The sequence below is a fragment of the Staurois parvus genome, unplaced genomic scaffold (genome assembly GCF_062004578.1).
Source record: "Staurois parvus isolate SC_StPar_1 unplaced genomic scaffold, SC_StPar_1.0 ptg000122l, whole genome shotgun sequence".
Taxonomy (NCBI): Eukaryota; Metazoa; Chordata; class Amphibia; order Anura; family Ranidae; genus Staurois; species Staurois parvus.
Genome location: NW_028317918.1, coordinates 1,033,236 through 1,051,712, shown reverse-complemented (window position 1 = coordinate 1,051,712; position 18,477 = coordinate 1,033,236). Strand labels below are relative to the sequence as shown.

Below are 18,477 nucleotides of genomic sequence, written 5' to 3'. Positions count from 1 at the left end.
TTTTCCAAGCCTGTAGACTTTGCCTTACACATTAGCCGTGTGTGGGGAACTGTGTCAAATGCTTTTGCAAAATCCAAGTATACCATGTCCCCGTCACCCCTCTGTCCAAGGTTTGGCTCACCCCCTCATAAAAAGAAATCAGATTTGTTTGACTTCTGTCTTTCATGAATCCATGCTGTCTATTGCTTAAAATATTTTTTTCCAGCAAGAACTCATCTATGTGGTCTTTTATTAAACTCTCCAGTATCTTCCCAACTGTAGAAGTTAAACTAACAGGTCTATAATTACTTGGTAAAGAGTTTGACCCCTTAGTCCCTAGAAATTAGAAAGAATGGCTTTGAAATGACAGAGCTCAATTCTTTAAGGACCCATGGGTGTATGCCATCCAGTCCAGGTGCTTTATTCACCTTTATACTGACTAAATATTTTTGGATCATATCAATTGTGAGTCAATGTGGATCATCTGGAGCTGTGTCAATACCATGCCCATTATGGACAAGAGCTCCCCCATGCTCCTTTGCATACACAGAGCTGAAGAAGGTATTAAATAAATTTGCCTTCTCTTTGTCCCCAGTCACCCACTCCAGATTACTTTGTAAAGGGCCTACATGCTCAGACTGGACCGTTTTACTATTAATATTTTTGAAGAATTTTTTGGGGTTGGTCCTGCTATCTTTTGCAATCTGTCGTTCATTTTCAATTTTTGCGCCCTTTATTTCCTTTTTGCATATTCTGTAATATTCTTTATAATGTTTAAACGATGATAGCGTTCCTTCATTTTATTATTTAATAAAAGCTCTTTTCCTATTATCTATAGCTTTTTTAACTTTGGCTGTAAGCCACATAGGTTTGATTTTTAGCCTTTTAAACTTGTTGCCCATGGGAATATATTTTGCAGTGTGTTCACATAGTCCTTTTGAAGAACTCCCATTTCTGTGTTGTTTTCATCGATGCCAATATTCCCTCCCAGTCTAAGTCTTGGAGAGCAGCTCTCAGCCTTGGAAAATTAGCTCTCTTGAAATTGAGCATTTTTATCTTTCCTGTATGTGCTCGCTGTTTACAGCTAACAACAAATAAAATCATGTTATGGTCACTGCTACCCAGATGTACTTTTATATGGACAACCATAATAAGCCCTGTATGGTTTGAGATTACAAGGTCCAGCAGGGCATCATTCCTAGTAGAGGCTTCTATGAACTGTATCATAAAATTGTCCTGTAGTAGGTTTAAAAGTTTTTGTCCTTTAACTGTTCCTGCAATAACATTACTCCAGTAAATTTCCGGGTAGTTAAAATCCCCCATTATTATCACTGTCCCAGCCCTTTCGATCTGTGCAAGGAGCTGAGTTTCCACCTCCTTATTAACACCAGTAGGCCTATAACAAACTCCGGTGATTACCTTTGTAGTACGCACTCCCATGTGCAGTTCCACCCATAATACTTCAGCCTTATCACACTCCATCAACTATGTCCTCTTTCACACTTGCTCTGAGATCACTTCTCACATAGAGACAGACACCACCACCTTTCCTATTTACTCTGTCTCTCTGAAAGGAATATTAATGGCCCAGTCATGCGAAGAATGAAGCCAAGATTCAGCAATACCAATTAAATCATAGTTCTTTTCATGCACCAAAGCTTCCAACTTACCTATTTTGCTTGGCAGAATTCTGGCATTGGTGAGCAAACACTTTAATTCATTGACACCTTGTTCACACGTATTTTGCATATTTTTTTGTAACATGGGAACCTTCTTATCATCTGCCATAGCCTTTCCCCATTCCACCCACCAATAAGTACTGAATCCTGTCTGATCTGTCTACCCCGTTATAATCTAATTCTCCCTCCCCCCTCAATCCTAGTTTAAATACTCTTCCAGCCTTCCCATAAACCTCTCCCCCAGCACAGCAGACCCCCTTCCATTTAGGTGCAGACCATCTCTAGCATATCGGTTGCACCCCAATGAAAAGTCAGCCCAGTGCTCTAGAAACCCAAATCTGTCCCTCTTACACCAGGTCTTCAGCCATGCATTGAGTTCTCTAATCTCCCCCTGTCTTTCTTCAGTTGCGCATGGCACAGGTAATATTTCAGAGAATATCACCTTGGAGGTCCTTCTCTTCAACTTGCAGCCTAGTTCTTTAAATTGATTCTTAAGGAGCCTCCACCTTCCATGTATTGTCATTGGTTCCAACATGAACCAAAACAGCTGGATCATGCCCAGCCCCTCCCAGTAATTTATCAAATTCATGTGCAAAACGCTTTAGCCACTTTTTAAAAGCTGCTATTTTCCTGCCAGGAGCAAAGGTAAACAGGGGAAGAAACAAAACATCCTGTGTGCATGAGGCATTTTTGCAAGCCTTGTGAAGTGATGCGTCATTACAGTTACTCAAGGAATCGATAAATAAGTGAACACATAGACACAGGCTTAAAAACAACAAAAAAACTTTGTAAAAACAAATTATTACAGGGCTGCTGCGGGATATCTAGTGATACATGCGTAGTCTGAAGTTTTTTCAGCTTGAATGGACTAAATTAAAGGATGTTGATGCTGTACTCTTATACTGTACAATAACAAAATGGAACTTTTAAGTTAAAAACAAGAATTTTCCATAGAACTTGTCCCAAAGGTGCAAGTGTATTATCATAATGCCAACAAAACAATTGCAGGAATGTGTGTTTATATGCTGTGACAGGCTAGCGCTATGTCATGGTGTAAAAGGTAGCGCAGTTTGACATGCAAAGAATCACTGGGTCATGAAAGGTACTACTATCACCTATGGTTTTCATCCATTGATATTTGAAATATTTGCCTGTTTTTAACATATATGGTTTAAAGAGTGCTGGTTTATTTGTTAATTCGGATTTATATGGTGCCCCAGTTAGCCTTACACCCTTCTATACTGACTGTGGACAATGCAGGAAAGGATGTTGAATGTTGGTTACTTAGGCTGTGACTATCACCAACACCCTCAAAATACTCATGCTACTCAGTTTAGGGACATTCATACACATACAGTGTTGAGTTTGTTTCCTGTCTTGTGTTGGTAACATGCACCTTTGCTTTGCTGAAAACTCTACAACTGCCCTCGTGCTGTTCTGAGGTTCTGGAAGGAGGGTTTAGTTATCTGCAGGTTTATTTGCCTTCACTCCGTTTACTGCTGAGTATGTCCCTGTATAGGAGCTCTGTTACATTAGAATTATGGACCACACATTACAATACACCTTGAAGTGGCAGTGTGGCTCCTCCTACATAGGATTTACTAATTGTATGTAGCCCGGACTACTACAGGCAATGTCAGCATCCCCAGTGGCCCTCTAGATCTGATTTATTGATAATTACAAGTACCCAAGCAAGCCCAATGTATGTTTTAGGAATAGATTACAGTCTTTTTTGTTCCATAAGACACACTTTTTTCCCCAAAAGAAATGGGGGGAAAAGTCTGTGCATCTTATGGAGCGAATATGGAACAGCTGGCCCGGTATTCCCCCCATCGCCGCCGTGTTAGAATACTGGGCCAGCGGCTCGGTTCTTCTGTGCAGCCTAACCTGCTCCTCGGTCCAGCGGTGCCCTCATCACTTCATCACCTTTAGTGTGGGCACCCAGCTGTGACAGCTTGCAGCTTCATAGCCGGGTGCCCACTGCGCATGCGCGAGAGGCGCTGCGTTTTGTGAATGGCCCCGTAGTCTTCTGGGACCTGTCACATGTCTCAGAAGACTACGGGGAGAGAGGCGATCGCAGTGGAAGTGGGAGCAGGTACCTGTCAAATTCGGGTACCCGCCCCCCTCCCCCATTCCTCAAAGGTCTGCAGTCTCTGGTCATATCCTGTACTATGTCCGCAGGCTCTGGTCATCTCCTGTACTATGTCCGCAGTTTCTGGTCATCTCCTGTAGTATGTCCGCAGTCTGTGGTCATCTCCTGTACTGTGTCCGCAGTCTGTGGTCATCTCCTGTACTGTGTCCGCAGTCTGTGGTCATCTCCTGTACTATGTCCGCAGTCTCTGGTCATCTCCTGTACTATGTCCGCAGTCTCTGGTCATCTCCTGTAGTACATCCGCAGTCTCTGGTCATCTGTAGTATGTCCTAAGTCTCTGGTCATCTCCTGTAGTATGTCTGCAGTCTCTTATCTCCTGTAGTATTTCCGCAGTCTCTGGTCATCTCCTGTAGTAAGTCTGCATGTCTGCATTCTCTGGTCATCTCCTGTACTCTGTCTGCAGTGTCTGGTCATCTCCTTTTGTATATCTGCAGTCTCTGGTCATTTCCTGTACTTTGTCTGCAGTCCATTGATTTAGAATATATTTTTTCTTGTTTTCCTCCTCTAAAACCTAGGTGCGTCTTATAGAGCGAAAAATATGGTAATCTTGTATTTCAGCTTTTAAAAAGAAATTTAAAGAGTAGTTCCAAGCAATTCAATGAGCTGCAAATTTATCTAGCAAACATTTCTGCTATGCCAAAAAATAATTTATTTTATTTACCTAAGTATCAAAGATCAGAATTAAAATCCCAGAGCATTTACCTTTAAGGCCTGGTTCACACCAGTGCATTGTGCTTTTTGTCTGTTTTGCAGTATGTTTTTGATGCATTTTGAGGTTTTTTTCAGCTTTTTTTTCTTGGTTTAAGTGGAGTTTTTTTTTGTTGCTGGGCAGAATAAAAACACAAAACGCACCAAAAACGCACTGTGTGTGTTTCAGCAGCTTCTCCATTGAACTCTATTGTTGCAAAAAAGATGCTTTTGGCATTTTAAAAAGTCCCTGACCCTTTCCAAATTGCAGCAGCTCAAAAAAAAAAAAAAAAGCATAGATGTGAACATGTCCCATAGGAAACCATGTTAAATGGACTGTAGTGCACTTCCACAAAAAGCACAAAAAAAATGGCCTGTGACCCAGACCTTAAAAAATGTCAGCTCCCGTATTTTTTCCTCACAGGTTCAGTTTAAAGTAAATTTAAGACAAAGCTCTATAAACTGACTTTCAATGAAAACAACACTTGTTTGATGTATTGTTTTATGATTGATTTTCTCACAGCAATTGCTCGATAAACTCTTCAGCTGATAAAAAGATAGCCACTCAAACAACAAACATTTACATATTAAATGTAATCATAATATAAGACACAATAGCTTTAAATATGTAGACCACATTAGAAATGGGGTTTGATTTACTAAAGGCAAATATACTGTGCACCGCAAGTGCACTTGCTCCAGATCTGTGGGGTAGCTCTGCTGTATTCCTATGATCCAATCATGTGCAAGAAAAAATGCTATTATTTTATTTTCCTTGCATGTGATTGGGTACTGTTTGAAAGGTGAAGCTTTACCTCATTTACTAAGCTCTGGAGAAACTGCACTTGCACAGTATATTTGCCTTTAGTAAATCAACCCCATTGTCTTTATATTTGACTCTCAGTTAAAACATACAGTGAGGAACAGAAGTATTTGAACACCCTGCGATTTTGCAAGTTCTCCCACTTAGAAATCATGGAGGGGTCTGAAATTCACATTGTAGGTGCATTCCCACTCTGAGAGACAGAATTTAAATAAAAAAATTCAGGAAATCACATTGTATGATTTTTAAAGAATTTATTTGTCTTGCACTGCTGAACATAAGTATTTGAACACCTAAGAAACAGCAAGAATTCTGGCTCTCAAAGACCCGTTGCTGTGCCTTTAAAAATTCCACCTCTACTCCACTCATTAATCTAACTTAGTAGCACCTGTCTGAGCTGTTTAAAGACACCTGTCCACCTCACAGTCAGTCAGACGCCAACTACTACCATGGGCAAGACCAAAGAGCTGTCAAAAGACACCAGAGACAAACTTGTGGTCCTCCACAAGGCTGGAAAGGGCTATGGGGCAATTGCCAAGCAGCTTGGTGAAAATAGATCAACTGTTGGAGCAATTGTTAGAGAATGGAAGAGGCTAAAAATGACTGTCAGTCTCCCTCGGACTGGGGCTCCATGCAAGATCTCACCTTGTGGGGTATCACTGATGATAAGAAAGGTGAGGAATCAGCCCAGAACTACAAGCGAGGAGCTGGTCAATGACATGAAGAGAGCTGGGACCACAGTTTCAAAGGTCACTGTCGGTAGAACACTACGCCGTCATGATTTCAAATCATGCATTGTACGGAAGGTTCCCTTGCTCAAGTCATCACATGTCCAGGCTCGTCTGAAGTTTGCCAGTGACCATCTGGATGATCCAGAGGAGGCATGGGAGAAAGTCATGTGGTCAGATGAGACCAAAGTAGAACTTTTTGGTCTAAACTTCACTCGTCATGTTTGGAGGAAAAAAGAAGGATGAGTTGCATCCCAAGAACACCATCCCTACTGAGAAGCATGGGGGAGGTAACATCATGCTTTGGTGGTGCTGTTCTGCGAAGGGGACAGGACGACTGCACTGTATTAAGAAGAGGATGAAGGGGGCCATTTATTGTGAGATTTTGAGCAACAACCTCCTTAACTCAGTCAGAGCATTGAAGATGGGTCGTGGTTGGGTCTTCCAACATGACAACGACCCGAAGCCCACAACCATGATAAGCAAGGAGTGGCTCCGTAAGAAGCATATCAAGGTTCTGGAGTGGCCTAGCCAGCCTCCAGACTTTAATTCAACAGAACATCTTTGAAGGGAGCTGAAACTCCGTGTTGCTCAGCGACAGCCCCGAAACATGACAGATCTAGAGGAGATCTGTGTGGAGGAGTGGGCCAAAATCCCTGTTGCAGTGTGTGCAAACCTGGTCAAGAACTACAAGAAATGTTTGACCTCTGTAATTGCAAACAAAGGCTTCTGTACCAAATATTAGCACTGATTTTCGCAGGTGTTCAAATACTTATGTTCAGCAGTGCAAGACAAATAAATTCTTTAAACATCATACAATGTGATTTCCTGAATTATTTTTCTAAATTCTGTCTCTCAGAGTGGGAATGCACCTACAATGTGAATTTCAGACCCCTCCATGATTTCTAAGTGGGAGAACTTGCAAAATCGCAGAGTGTTCAAATACTTCTGTTCCTCACTGTAAAATGTGTAGTCTCTTAGAATACAAGACACAAAAAATAAAATGTACTAGAACTAATAAGCCCATCTCTGTAGACATTTTCATGTATGTCTATAGGCTCCACAATAATGTATTTTGGAAAACGTTTCCTCTATAATAAACAAGCCCATATAGTACATTAATGCTATAGCCTTTCATGGCATGTAGTAACCCCTCCTCTATCCTTCAAGACACAATTTGAAGAGAGCAGACAAGCAATCCAGGGAAGCATATGAACCTCCAGCAATGATCCTTGCCTGCTATGCAGGATCTAGTGGCTTGAACCTCTGAACCTCTTCTTTTAGCATAGGGACTACCAGTTGAATAGAAACAGCATTATTTTGAATTGAAACTTTACTGATGAAATAAAAATGTGCAAACAGGCAGGCTTTTGAGTTCAGAAGAGACATACTATGACTATTCCGCCCCACTAGCAAGACATTAGAAACCTGAAAAAAAGAGAATCAGTTTTCATTAACGCAGTACGTTATATTCATTACAAATGCACAAAAGGGGTTACAGTGTACCACAGCTTTTGAGGCCAAAGTAGCAAAGTGCAATACATTTAATACAGTGCCTTAAAATGCTTTTCTGTCCCACATTTCAGGGAGCCCTTAGTGGATGATATTAAGACTACTTTATGACTGCTTTACGTACAATGACATAAAATGGTTTTATTGCCCAAGTCTACATAACTGTAAAAGACTGTGTGCATTATTCTACTGTAACAAAATTTAAATCTGTACTAAAAATTACTAGAATATGATTAAGCACTGTAATGAACTACATTTTAACTTCAAACAATTTGACTTGTATGGTTCATTGTACTCCTACAGGTTTGTATTATCATCAAATGCTGAAGTTGGTAGTCAGTCAGTTTTCCTTATTTTTTAAATTTTGAAGCAGAAATTCATTTTGATTTGAAGAAAACAGGACACCAAGAATATGCTATTTCTTTATGACAAATCCTACAGTCAGTTTCTGCGGACCTATAAACCTATACTCTCTGTTTATGTGTTATTGTTCTGCTCTGCCCCTGCGAGGGCGTATTTTGAGCTTTTTATATTCTTAAAAACAAAACTTTCATAATAAAAATATTGAAACAGAAAGAAAAAAAAAAAAAAAACCTATACTATTGTATTACCGGAAGATCATTATGAAAAATTGGTCTTGAACCCTCATCACAACAGTACTTCTTATATGATTTCACATGCGTCAGTGTTAGCGTGCCCTTCACAAAGAATTAATTAGAAACATATTCTACAATAGCACCACAGGTTTTCAAAAGACCAGTCTGCTATTGGGCTGTAGAGGTGAGCTATTTTAGGCTGAACCAGCTTTGCAAAATATTATGGACAGCTGTACTTTGGAAATAGAACAGAAAGTCAATGGGAAAACAAAGTAATTTAAAAAGAATGGTCCCACAGCTGAATCCTGTAAAAAGCAACAGACTAGACTCTAATAAAGCTTTCAGCTCCAAGCCCACTGGTTCTAATTCCACTTTAAAAACCCTATTCAGAAATACAGCAGCATATAAAATAGAGCAATTGTTCCCTGCAGAATTCTACAAAAAAAGGTTTGAGGACACACATGAACAATGTTTTAATTAGTATAACATGATTGGGATGAAAAAAAGAGGCCATAAACCTCACAGAAAATGGAACTCACAAAGTGAAAACATAATGTTGATTAGGGATCAAAAAGAAATGCTCTTTTTTTTATCCAACACAAAAATACTTTCATAAGTCTCTAAAACATGTAGTTTAGTAAATGCATATGTTGGTAAAATATGCATGTGGGATTTGACAGCAATAAATCTTCAGTGATGGACGTTGCTGAAAATACCCAGAGCGTTGCTAATCTTTGAGATCCTTTCTACAAGAAAGCATCATTCACCTGACATCATAGCAGGCAGATATATACAGTACCTATTACAAATGTGATGGATCTGTATTTAGTATTGCCCGTATCATAGTGGATAAGACAAGGGTTGTGGCATGCGCTTATCAAGTGTATGATCTGTTGCTGAATACTGTTAGATTAGACATTCTAAATGCGTACAGTTATTTTACCACTTTTAAATACAATAAATTAATTTGCAAGTCAGGTTTTCCTTGTAATGACATGTGAAATGCATTAAGTTTATATAGTATTCATTAAGTATCAACCACAAAATAGGAAAATAAAACAAGCATATGATACACATACAACAGTTAATCCAAATCTCTTACTTGTTAAATGTCAAATGAATCAGACAATTCTGTACTTCTAGTTTTTCCATATACACTACAATAAGATAAAGCTGACCAAAGATGAACGAGGAACAGCCCCATTGGCGGAACAAAAAAAAAATCTGTCTATGGCTAGCCTTATGGGTACCAAGCAACCATTCTTCAAAGAGTTCAAGTGTATATAAACCTTAACAATTAATTTCTCTTATCTGCATCATTTTGATCTCAGAAATATACAATTGAAAGTGTTTTGTTATACGAGTTTGAAGTGCAAAAAAAGAACCTGCTGATCAGGCTAGAAATTTACAGCTCTCCCGTGCCCTCAAATTATAGGGAAATGTGCAAAGATGCACTATTTTTTTTTTAACTTTGCCCTGAAATACACTTTAAAAGGACCACTGTGTTCAAAGGTTTTCTGCACCAAAGTTTAATGTGTGTACTATGTATAGTTTATTGCACATATGTATAGAAGGGTGTACCTTTCTTTGTTCTCCGTCTCATACATGCAATATATCTCCGACAAAAAATCTAGCAAATAACATTGGTATTCACATTCAGTGATGCCACGAACGCTTTGGCCCAAATTATTGTATCATGAATATTACCATAACTTGGGAACATAAGGCAGCAGAGCTATGTGGTTATATAAAAAAAAGCATGCTTCCAGTAGTGCAAGCACAATGGAGGTTTAGACAGGGGTGCAAGCAGAAACAAGCACTTCTATAAATTAATGTATTTATCTTTTTATACGTATAGCAAACAAATACAATGGAGGAGTGAGAAAAGTATGAGGATAGAGGCCATTTGAGGAAAAGCTGCATACAGTGCTACATATAGGTTGAAAATAATTTAAAGGAACACTTTGGCTAAGAAAGAACTGGAGGGCTGCCAACACTGACCTCCTTCTGAAAAAAAGCTAATTATTTGTCAGCTTAAAAAAAAAAAAAAAAAAAAAAGAACGTCAGTCTTGTATATTTTTATATCAACACAGAAAGAGCTAGAAGAAGCTTTACCTTTATTGACAGAAAGGCTCTCAGGAGGGGTCCATAGAATATAACTTGTGAGTCCGGGGAAAGTTCCAGCTCCACATGCAGCTTATCTGGTGGAAGCTCTGATGGATCTACTGCTGGTCTGCTAGAAGCAGTAGGGGAAGTGACTCTCTCTGATGTTCTCTTGCTAGGCCTCAGCATCGAAAGCATTGATTCCTCTATTTCTGATACTAGTAATATAAGAGTAAGGATTGCATTTTAGGTTTTACAAAAGGTTGCAAATGGTCTGTCATGGCAAACACAAATCACATTGTTTCATTTCGCATAGTTAAAAAAAAAATAATCAAGCTTACATGACTGCTTCAGTTGTTCATCAGCCTTTTGTGGATAAATTGGATGCCAAGTATAGTCGATGGTAAGCATTACAGATGGGACAGTCCAGCACTCCACCCAACCAGTCCTTAATGCAGAAGAACAAAATATGGTAGATAACCAGGAGGTAAAACAAAACAAGAAATATTTCCACACTGACCACTTAATTTTGTAGGAAGATTTACTCTTTTTTGCTAGAGCTTCCACTTTGCACAAAAAATACAAAGATCACACTCCTATCACCTTGTCTCTAGATGTTGGGCAGGACCCCAGAACCTAATTTGACTGTTGCTTAAACCCATCCCAACTGAATGATCCCAAAACAAAGAGGTAATAGAAAACACCTTCTGGCACTATTTTGCAGGAAACAACAATCAAGACTGGGATCCTGGAACAGCAGCAGAAAATCTTTATCTTCCACACCTACAATGCAATTGAACTACTCAAGCACAACAGCTACTCTTGAACCTCCTTGGATGTAAAGCCAAGAGATATTTTTTCCCACTCAAAGTTGTACTATGAGCATGGCAGTAACAGCAGTAAAAGCAAAGACATTACAGAAACCTAAATTGGCCCACAACATACCAGAGATCAAAAACTCTCCTGGTCATAGAATGTAGAGGGGTTTGGGAACAATTTAAGTCATATTATGCTGACCTTTGTAACCTACCTTCATAACACAAACCTGTCTACTTGTCAGATAAAGATTATATTATACAAACGTGAGGTTTGCCAAAACTTAAAGACACTAGCAATCAGCCTAATAGCCATGCTGAACTATCTGAATTTCAGCAGGTTCTGAACCAGACAAAACACCCGAATGGGTTAACGCTATACTACAAAACCTATTCAGCTCATTTGACTCCTTACTTTCTCCATGCATTTATTTCCTTTAAGACAATAATTCCCTAGCCCCCAAAATCTTCTGGAAGCCCACAGACCAATCATCTTAAAAGAAGGCGAAGACGATTTTCTTCCCCTCCTATGTCCCCTTTGCTGCCGGCTGGAGGCTTTCCATGGGTTTCCACCTGGGGAATAACTGGCCTTTTCTGAAACTTGGGCTAAAGATGTGAGATGTGGCAAGTTTCTCTCAGAAAAAAAGACTGTTGCAATTAGAGACATGACAGGACAGGTTCAGGAGATATCCTAGGGATGTATGATGCTAGACAGCTACATCATTTCTTTTTAACACAGGTATGTAATATTCACAACTTGCCTTCTATGGCCCACTTTGAATGACTTTGTGTAGCACAAACTCTGGTCACAAATATGGTCTCGGTATTGTATAAGTTACTGAACAATGATACGACACAAACAAAACTGATCTATATTAAAGGACGGGAATGTGATTTGCAAAAGGAATTCTCCAAATCACAATTACTATACCTTTATAAACATGCATACAAGCTCGGTCAAGTCCAAAATGCAGGAAAATAATTCTAAGCTGTTTACTCACTGGTACTGTGGCCCCATTTATATGGAAAGGCTGTCCAAACATTAACCATTTTCTGGGCTGATATTAAATAAAACTCAAATTAAACTTATACTGGATATAGATTTACTCTACTCTGCTACATTTCTTACTCTACAGGTGAAACTCGAAAAATTTGAATATTGTGCAAAAGTTCATTTATTTCAGTAATGCAACTTAAAAGGTGAAACTAATATATGAGATAGACTCATTACATGCAAAGCAAGATAGTTCAAGCCGTGATTTGTCATAATTGTGATGATTATGGGTTACAGCTCATGAAAACCCCAAATCCACAATCTCAGAAAATTTGAATATTGTGAAAAGCTAATTAAGCCATAACACCTGCAAAGGGTCCCTGAGCCTTTAAATGGTCTCTCCGTCTGGTTCAGTAGGAATCACAATCATGGGAAAGACTGCTGACCTGACAGTTGTGCAGAAAACCATCATTGACACCCTCCATAAGGAGGGAAAGCCTCAAAAGGTAATTGCAAAAGAAGTTGGATGTTCCCAAAGTGCTGTATCAAAGCACATTAATAGAAAGTTATGTGGAAGGGAAAAGTGTGGAAGAAAAAGGTGCACAAGCAGCAGGGATGCCTGCAGCCTGGAGAGGATTGTCAGGAAAAGGCCATTCAAAAGTGTTGGGGACTTTAACAAGGAGTGGACTGAGGCTGGAGTCAGTGCATCAAGAGCCACCACACACAGACGGATCCTGGACATGGGCTTCAAATGTCGTATTCCTCTTGTCAAGCTGCTCCTGAACAACAAACAAAGAAGAAAAACAGACCTGGTCTGTTGCTCAGTGGTCCAAAGTCCTCTTTTCTGATGAGAGCAACTTTTGCATCTCATTTGGAAACCAAGGACCCAGAGTATGGAGGAAGAATGGAGAGGCACATACTGCAAGATGCTTGAAGTCCAGTGTGAAGTTTCCACAGTCTGTGTTGATTTGGGGAGCCATGTCATCTGCTGGTGTTGGTCCACTGTGCTTCATTAAATCCAGGGTCAAAGCAGCCGTCTACCAGGAGACTTTGGAGCACTTCATGCTTCCTTCCACGGATGAGCTTTATGGGGATGCCGACTTCATTTTCCAGCAGGACTTGGCACCTGCCCACACTGCCAAAAGCACCAAAACCTGGTTCAATGACTGTGGGATTACTGTGCTTGATTGGCCAGCAAACTCGCCTGACTTGATCCCCATAGAGAATCTATGGGGCATTGCCAAGAGAAAGATGACAGACATGAGACCAAACAATGCAGAACAGCTCAAGGCCGCTATTGAAGCATCCTGGTCTTCCATAACACCTCAGCTGTGCCACAGGTTGATAGCTTCCATGCCACGCCGCATTGAGGCAGTAATTGCTGCAAAAGGGGTCCAAACCAAGTACTAAGTACATATGCATGCTTATACTTTTCAGAGGTCCGATATTGTTCTATGTACAATCCTTATTTTATTGATTGCATGTAATATTCTAATTTTCTGAGATTGTGGGTTTGCGGTTTTCATGAGCTGTAAGCCATATTCATCACAATTATGACAAACACGGCTTGAACTATCTTGCTTTGCATGTAATGAGTCTATCTCATATATTAGTTTCACCTTTTAAGTTGCATTGCTGAAATAAATTAACTTTTGTACGATATTCTAATTTTTCAAGTTTCACCTGTATGTTCCTACTATTGCGATTAGCCACTACAAACCATGTGTTTTTTTTCTACATCTTCATAACACATCTAAACATTTTGTGCTAATTTCTTTTGAAGGGACACACATGCCTAACAGAAAGGACTGAATTAGAATGTAATAGGAATCATGGTCTTAGAAGAATGGCTGACCACTTGTAAGGGTATACAGTTAGATCTATATATATTTGGACACAGGCAAAATTTTCATACTTTTGGTTCTGTATGCCACCAGAATAAATTCAAACTAAACAATCCAAATGAATTTGAAGTGTAGACTTTCAGCTTTAATTCAGGGCTTGAACATAAACATCAAGTACAAATTTTAGGAACTGCAATCGTTTTTATACACAGTCTCTCCATTTTCAGGGATTCAAATGTAAATGGACAAATTAATATAATCATAAATAAAATGTTCATTTTTAATATTTTGTTGAGAATTCTTTACTGGCAATGACTGCATGAAGTCTGTAATCCATGGACATTACCAAAGACTGGGTTTCCTCCTTCCTGATGCTTTGCCAGGCTGTAACTGCAGCTGTCTTCAGTTGTTCTTTTTTTGTGGGTCTTTCTGCCTTTAGTTTTGCCTTCAGCAAGTGAAATGCATGCTCAATTGGGTTGAGATCAGGTGACTGACTCGCAGTGTGTTTTCTATCATTGTCCATCTGTACTGTGAAGTGCCGTCCAATCAACTTTGCTGCATTAGGATGAATGTGGGCTGACAGTATATCTCTAAACACTGCAGAATTCATCCGGCTGCTTCTGTCTTCTGTCACATCAATATACACCAAAGACCCAGTGCCATTGGAAGCCATACATGTCCATGTCATCACACTGCCTCCACCATGTTTTACAGATGATGTTGTATGCTTTGGATAATGACCTGTTCCAAGCCTTCTCCACACTTTTTTCTTCCCGTCATTCAGGTACAGAATAACCACCTCGGCCGGACAGTGGCAGTGCAGGGTCGGGTGGCCGTTTATAAACTGCCTCCCCGCACCCTGCTTGTGCGCGTTCCCTGGGAGTGCGCAGCACCGCGATCCGTTGCCTGCTGTGTCCTCCGGACACAGTGGAACACTGATCGTCGGACGGGATCAGTGGGAGTGCGCAGCACCGCGATCCGTTGCCTGCTGTGTCCTCCGGACACAGTGGAACACTGATCGTCGGACGGGACCTCTGTGTGAGGTCCCGATCATGTGATCACTGATTGGCCAATCAGTGATCACATGCAGAGTAGTAAGCAAGATGTCATTCCTGACATCATTGCTTACTACGTGTGAAATCTGTGAATGAGCACAGAGGTCACATGGTACAAGGCTATTCACAACAGCCTTGTACCATGTTACAAGCTGTGACCAATCACAGTTCACACAGTAGTTCTCAATGGCTGCAAGAATGCAGCTAGAGAGAGGGAGAAATGATTGCCTTTACAGCCTTTATGGGTGTAAAAGCAATCCATGTAAAAAAAAAAAAAAAACCTTCATCACCCCCCACAAGTAGTACAGTGTCACCATGGTGACACTGTACTGCTAGGGTGACAGTATTTAAAAAAAAACAAAAAAAACAATATAAAAAAAACAAAAAAATGTAAAAAAAAGTTAAAAAATTTTAATTTTTGGTTATAAATTAATTTGGGTTATTTTTTTTTTTTTATACTAAAAAGATAAACGGAATAAATTTTGGCCACGATTTATGATGAAATACTATTTGCAAAATTTTTGGACTTTTTCATTTACATAGCAAAAAAAATAAAAATCCCAGTGGTGAATAAATACCACCAAAATAAAGCTTTATCTGTCTCAAAAAAATGCTAAAAAATTCATATGGGTACAGTGTTGCATGACCGCGCAATTGTCATTCAAAGTGTGATAGCGCTGAAAACTGAAAATTGACCTGGACAGGAAGGGGGTAAAAGTGTTCAGACTGGAAGTGGTTAATATTAGTTTCAAAGGTCCAAATAATGCTTTCCCAGATGTTTTATGGCAAAGTCTAATCTGGCTTTTCTATTCTTCAGGCTTATGAATGGTTTGCACCTTGTGCTCTCGTGAAGTCTTCTCTTGATTTAGACTTTGACAATGATATGCCCACCTCCTGGAGAGTGTCATTCACTTGTCTGGATGTTGTGAATGGGTTTTTCTTTACCATAGAGAGGATCCTGCAATCATCCACCACTGTTGTCTGTCGTGGACGTCCATGCCTTTTTATGTTGCTGAGCTCAGACCTTTAACGTGCTTAATTGATGAAGAAATAACGAAGGAGTAGCCCACACTGGGCCATGAAACAGCATTTGATTCAATTGTCCAAGTACTTTTGGTCCCTTGAAAAAGGGGGGGTGGCTACTCTTAAGAGCTGTAATTCCTAAACCCTTCCTTCAATTTGGATATAAATACCCCAGAGTGTGCACTTTCAGCCCATATCCATTATAGAACTATAGCTTGAATATGTTTTTGGTAAATACCTGAAAAATCTAAATTTGTGCCTGTGTCCAAATATATATAGACCTAACTGTATGTGAAAGATATAAGATATGGGCCACCTAAATCCACTACATCATGGTATCAGATACTACACAAATTAGTCCAACATTGCAACCACTACTTTTGGAGAGTCAGACAGGTTTAACACATAGGAGTCTCACAACTTCATACCCACCCATATAGTTAATTGCAAGGAAGCATAAAAATTGTAATTAACTGTTGAAAAATCGGTCTGCAACCTAAAGGAAGAATCAATGGTCTCCAATTTTCTGTTGATGGTTTTTCTTTCTTATTGCTCTCAGAATGGTAGTATTCATGTTGCTAATGTAACCTGATAGAGAGTTAATCCTTTCCACTCAAATGTTTATTGCTATCTATTTTTTTTTATTCTCTTTACCTTCTCTTTACTATAAAACACTGGCACAAAAAGACTCGCGAAGATCAAAAATAACATGGAATACTCTCATTAGTAGCTTAAAAGCTTTATTGGTGTAGTTCTTCTATGCACTTTGGACATTTAGACCTGCCAAGTATCAATTATTATCGTTATTGTTACTAAATGAATAACATGACATAGCAGAACACCTTCCAATGTGTTTGCTCTGAGAAAACCTTTTTATTAAGCCTAGGCTCACAGTGATACAGTGTGATTTCTATTTGTTTTTCAGTGTGATTCTGTAATGATTTGGACATGATCTGGATACAGCTACTTTTTCTCTGCTGTGTGAGGAGACCAAATACTAGGGTAGAAAACATACTTGAATTCGTATGACAATAGGACAGATAAGCGATATGAAAGTGATCCCACTGAAGTCTATAGACCTCAGAATCACACTGCAATGCACAAAACTCACAGGACCCTTTTCAAAATTGGATTGCAGACGCACTGAGTGCATGTGAATGGGCTCAATAGAAACTCATGTTATTTTACTTGTCATGCAATTTAATGTGATCTGAACCACATTAGAAAATGCATCAGTGTGAACCAGGGCTCACTGTCATATGTCTAAGTCATTAAAAATGTTAAACATCTTAATTATAGATTATATTTAAAAAAAACAGAAAGAAAAGATCCCACTGCATGTTCAAGCTACATTCCTATTTCCTTCCTGAATACTGACCTAAAAATGATTGTGAAGATCCTGACCAACCGTTTCCTCCACCATCTCTCACTAGTATGGATCAAATAGACTTCGTCCCAGAGAGTGAAGTTTGGGATAATAATTCTAAATCTGGTCCACCAGACGCATTTGAGTCGAGGGCCTTCTTCTGTTCACCAACGAGGAGAAGGCCTTTGACAGAGTAACTTTGTATTACATGAAAGAGGTCCTACACACTATTGGTTTTCCGCTCAACATGTTGTCCTAGATTCTATCCCCATCATTTTATCCTATAATTATAATCCTTCAGGCATATGCTCATTAGGGGAACTACGGCAGGCAACCAGGAATGCTTAACTGCAGCTTTTGTAGAATAACTTAGCTCATACTGGAGTTTATAATGTCTGGTCATCTATTAAACTTTAATATCCACTTTACCAAAATCCGCTGCTCTGAATATTTGCATCAATTCATTGCTCCTGAACCACCTTCAGCATAGCTTCCCTTTCTGATGGTAAGCATATGGCATTCCTTTTTTAGACATTAAAGTGTTACTAAACCCACAACAGTAAAATCATGCTATATATGCAGTAAAGCATACTTGTTATACTCACTGTGGAACCTAAGGGGTTAATCCTCTGCATTGTGTGAAAAGGCTGTTTGAACCTGTCTTCTCTGATCCTCCCCTTCTTCCAGTGTCCCCCTCTTATCTCCTAAGACATATTGTGTGGTCACTCTGCAAATGCTCAGTTTGGTGTGTATTGCTAGAGAGGTTTTTTTTTATCTTGGGCGAGTGCATGTGATCAGCACAGGGTCAAACAGCATTCTCCAGAGGACAGGGGTTCTGCATCCTCCCACCGCAAAAAGAAAACTCCTCCTACAAGTTTTAACCAGTACTCTGCTGAACAATGATAGAAGTCACAAGACTGCTTCCAACTGCTGATGAGAAAAGGTATTAAGCAGTTTATATTTACTAAAATAATTGCATTTCTATGTTCTGTGCACTGTGGGAGACCAGATATAGTGAATGCAGGGTCCTGGGTTTAGTAACACTTTAACATACCTGCTCTTTTAGCAGTAAATGGCAGATATATGTGCAATATTCTATCCTTATGTTGTCATATTTACAA

The 18,477-nt window shown here is 39.5% G+C and overlaps 1 protein-coding gene across 11 annotated transcripts in view; it reads right to left on the bottom strand.

Annotated features, from left to right (window-relative positions):
- The window catches only part of BLTP1 (bridge-like lipid transfer protein family member 1), a 478,785-nt gene that overhangs the window by 267,029 nt on the left and 193,279 nt on the right, over positions 1-18,477 (bottom strand). For all 11 annotated transcript variants that reach the window (XM_089672161.1, XM_089672163.1, XM_089672166.1 and 8 more), the window contains exons 18-19: positions 10,601-10,707; positions 10,272-10,477 (exon numbers count right to left, since the gene is read on the bottom strand). In XM_089672161.1, the coding sequence (XP_089528287.1) occupies positions 10,272-10,477; positions 10,601-10,707 (313 nt within the window). The remainder of the gene's footprint in view (positions 1-10,271; positions 10,478-10,600; positions 10,708-18,477) is intronic.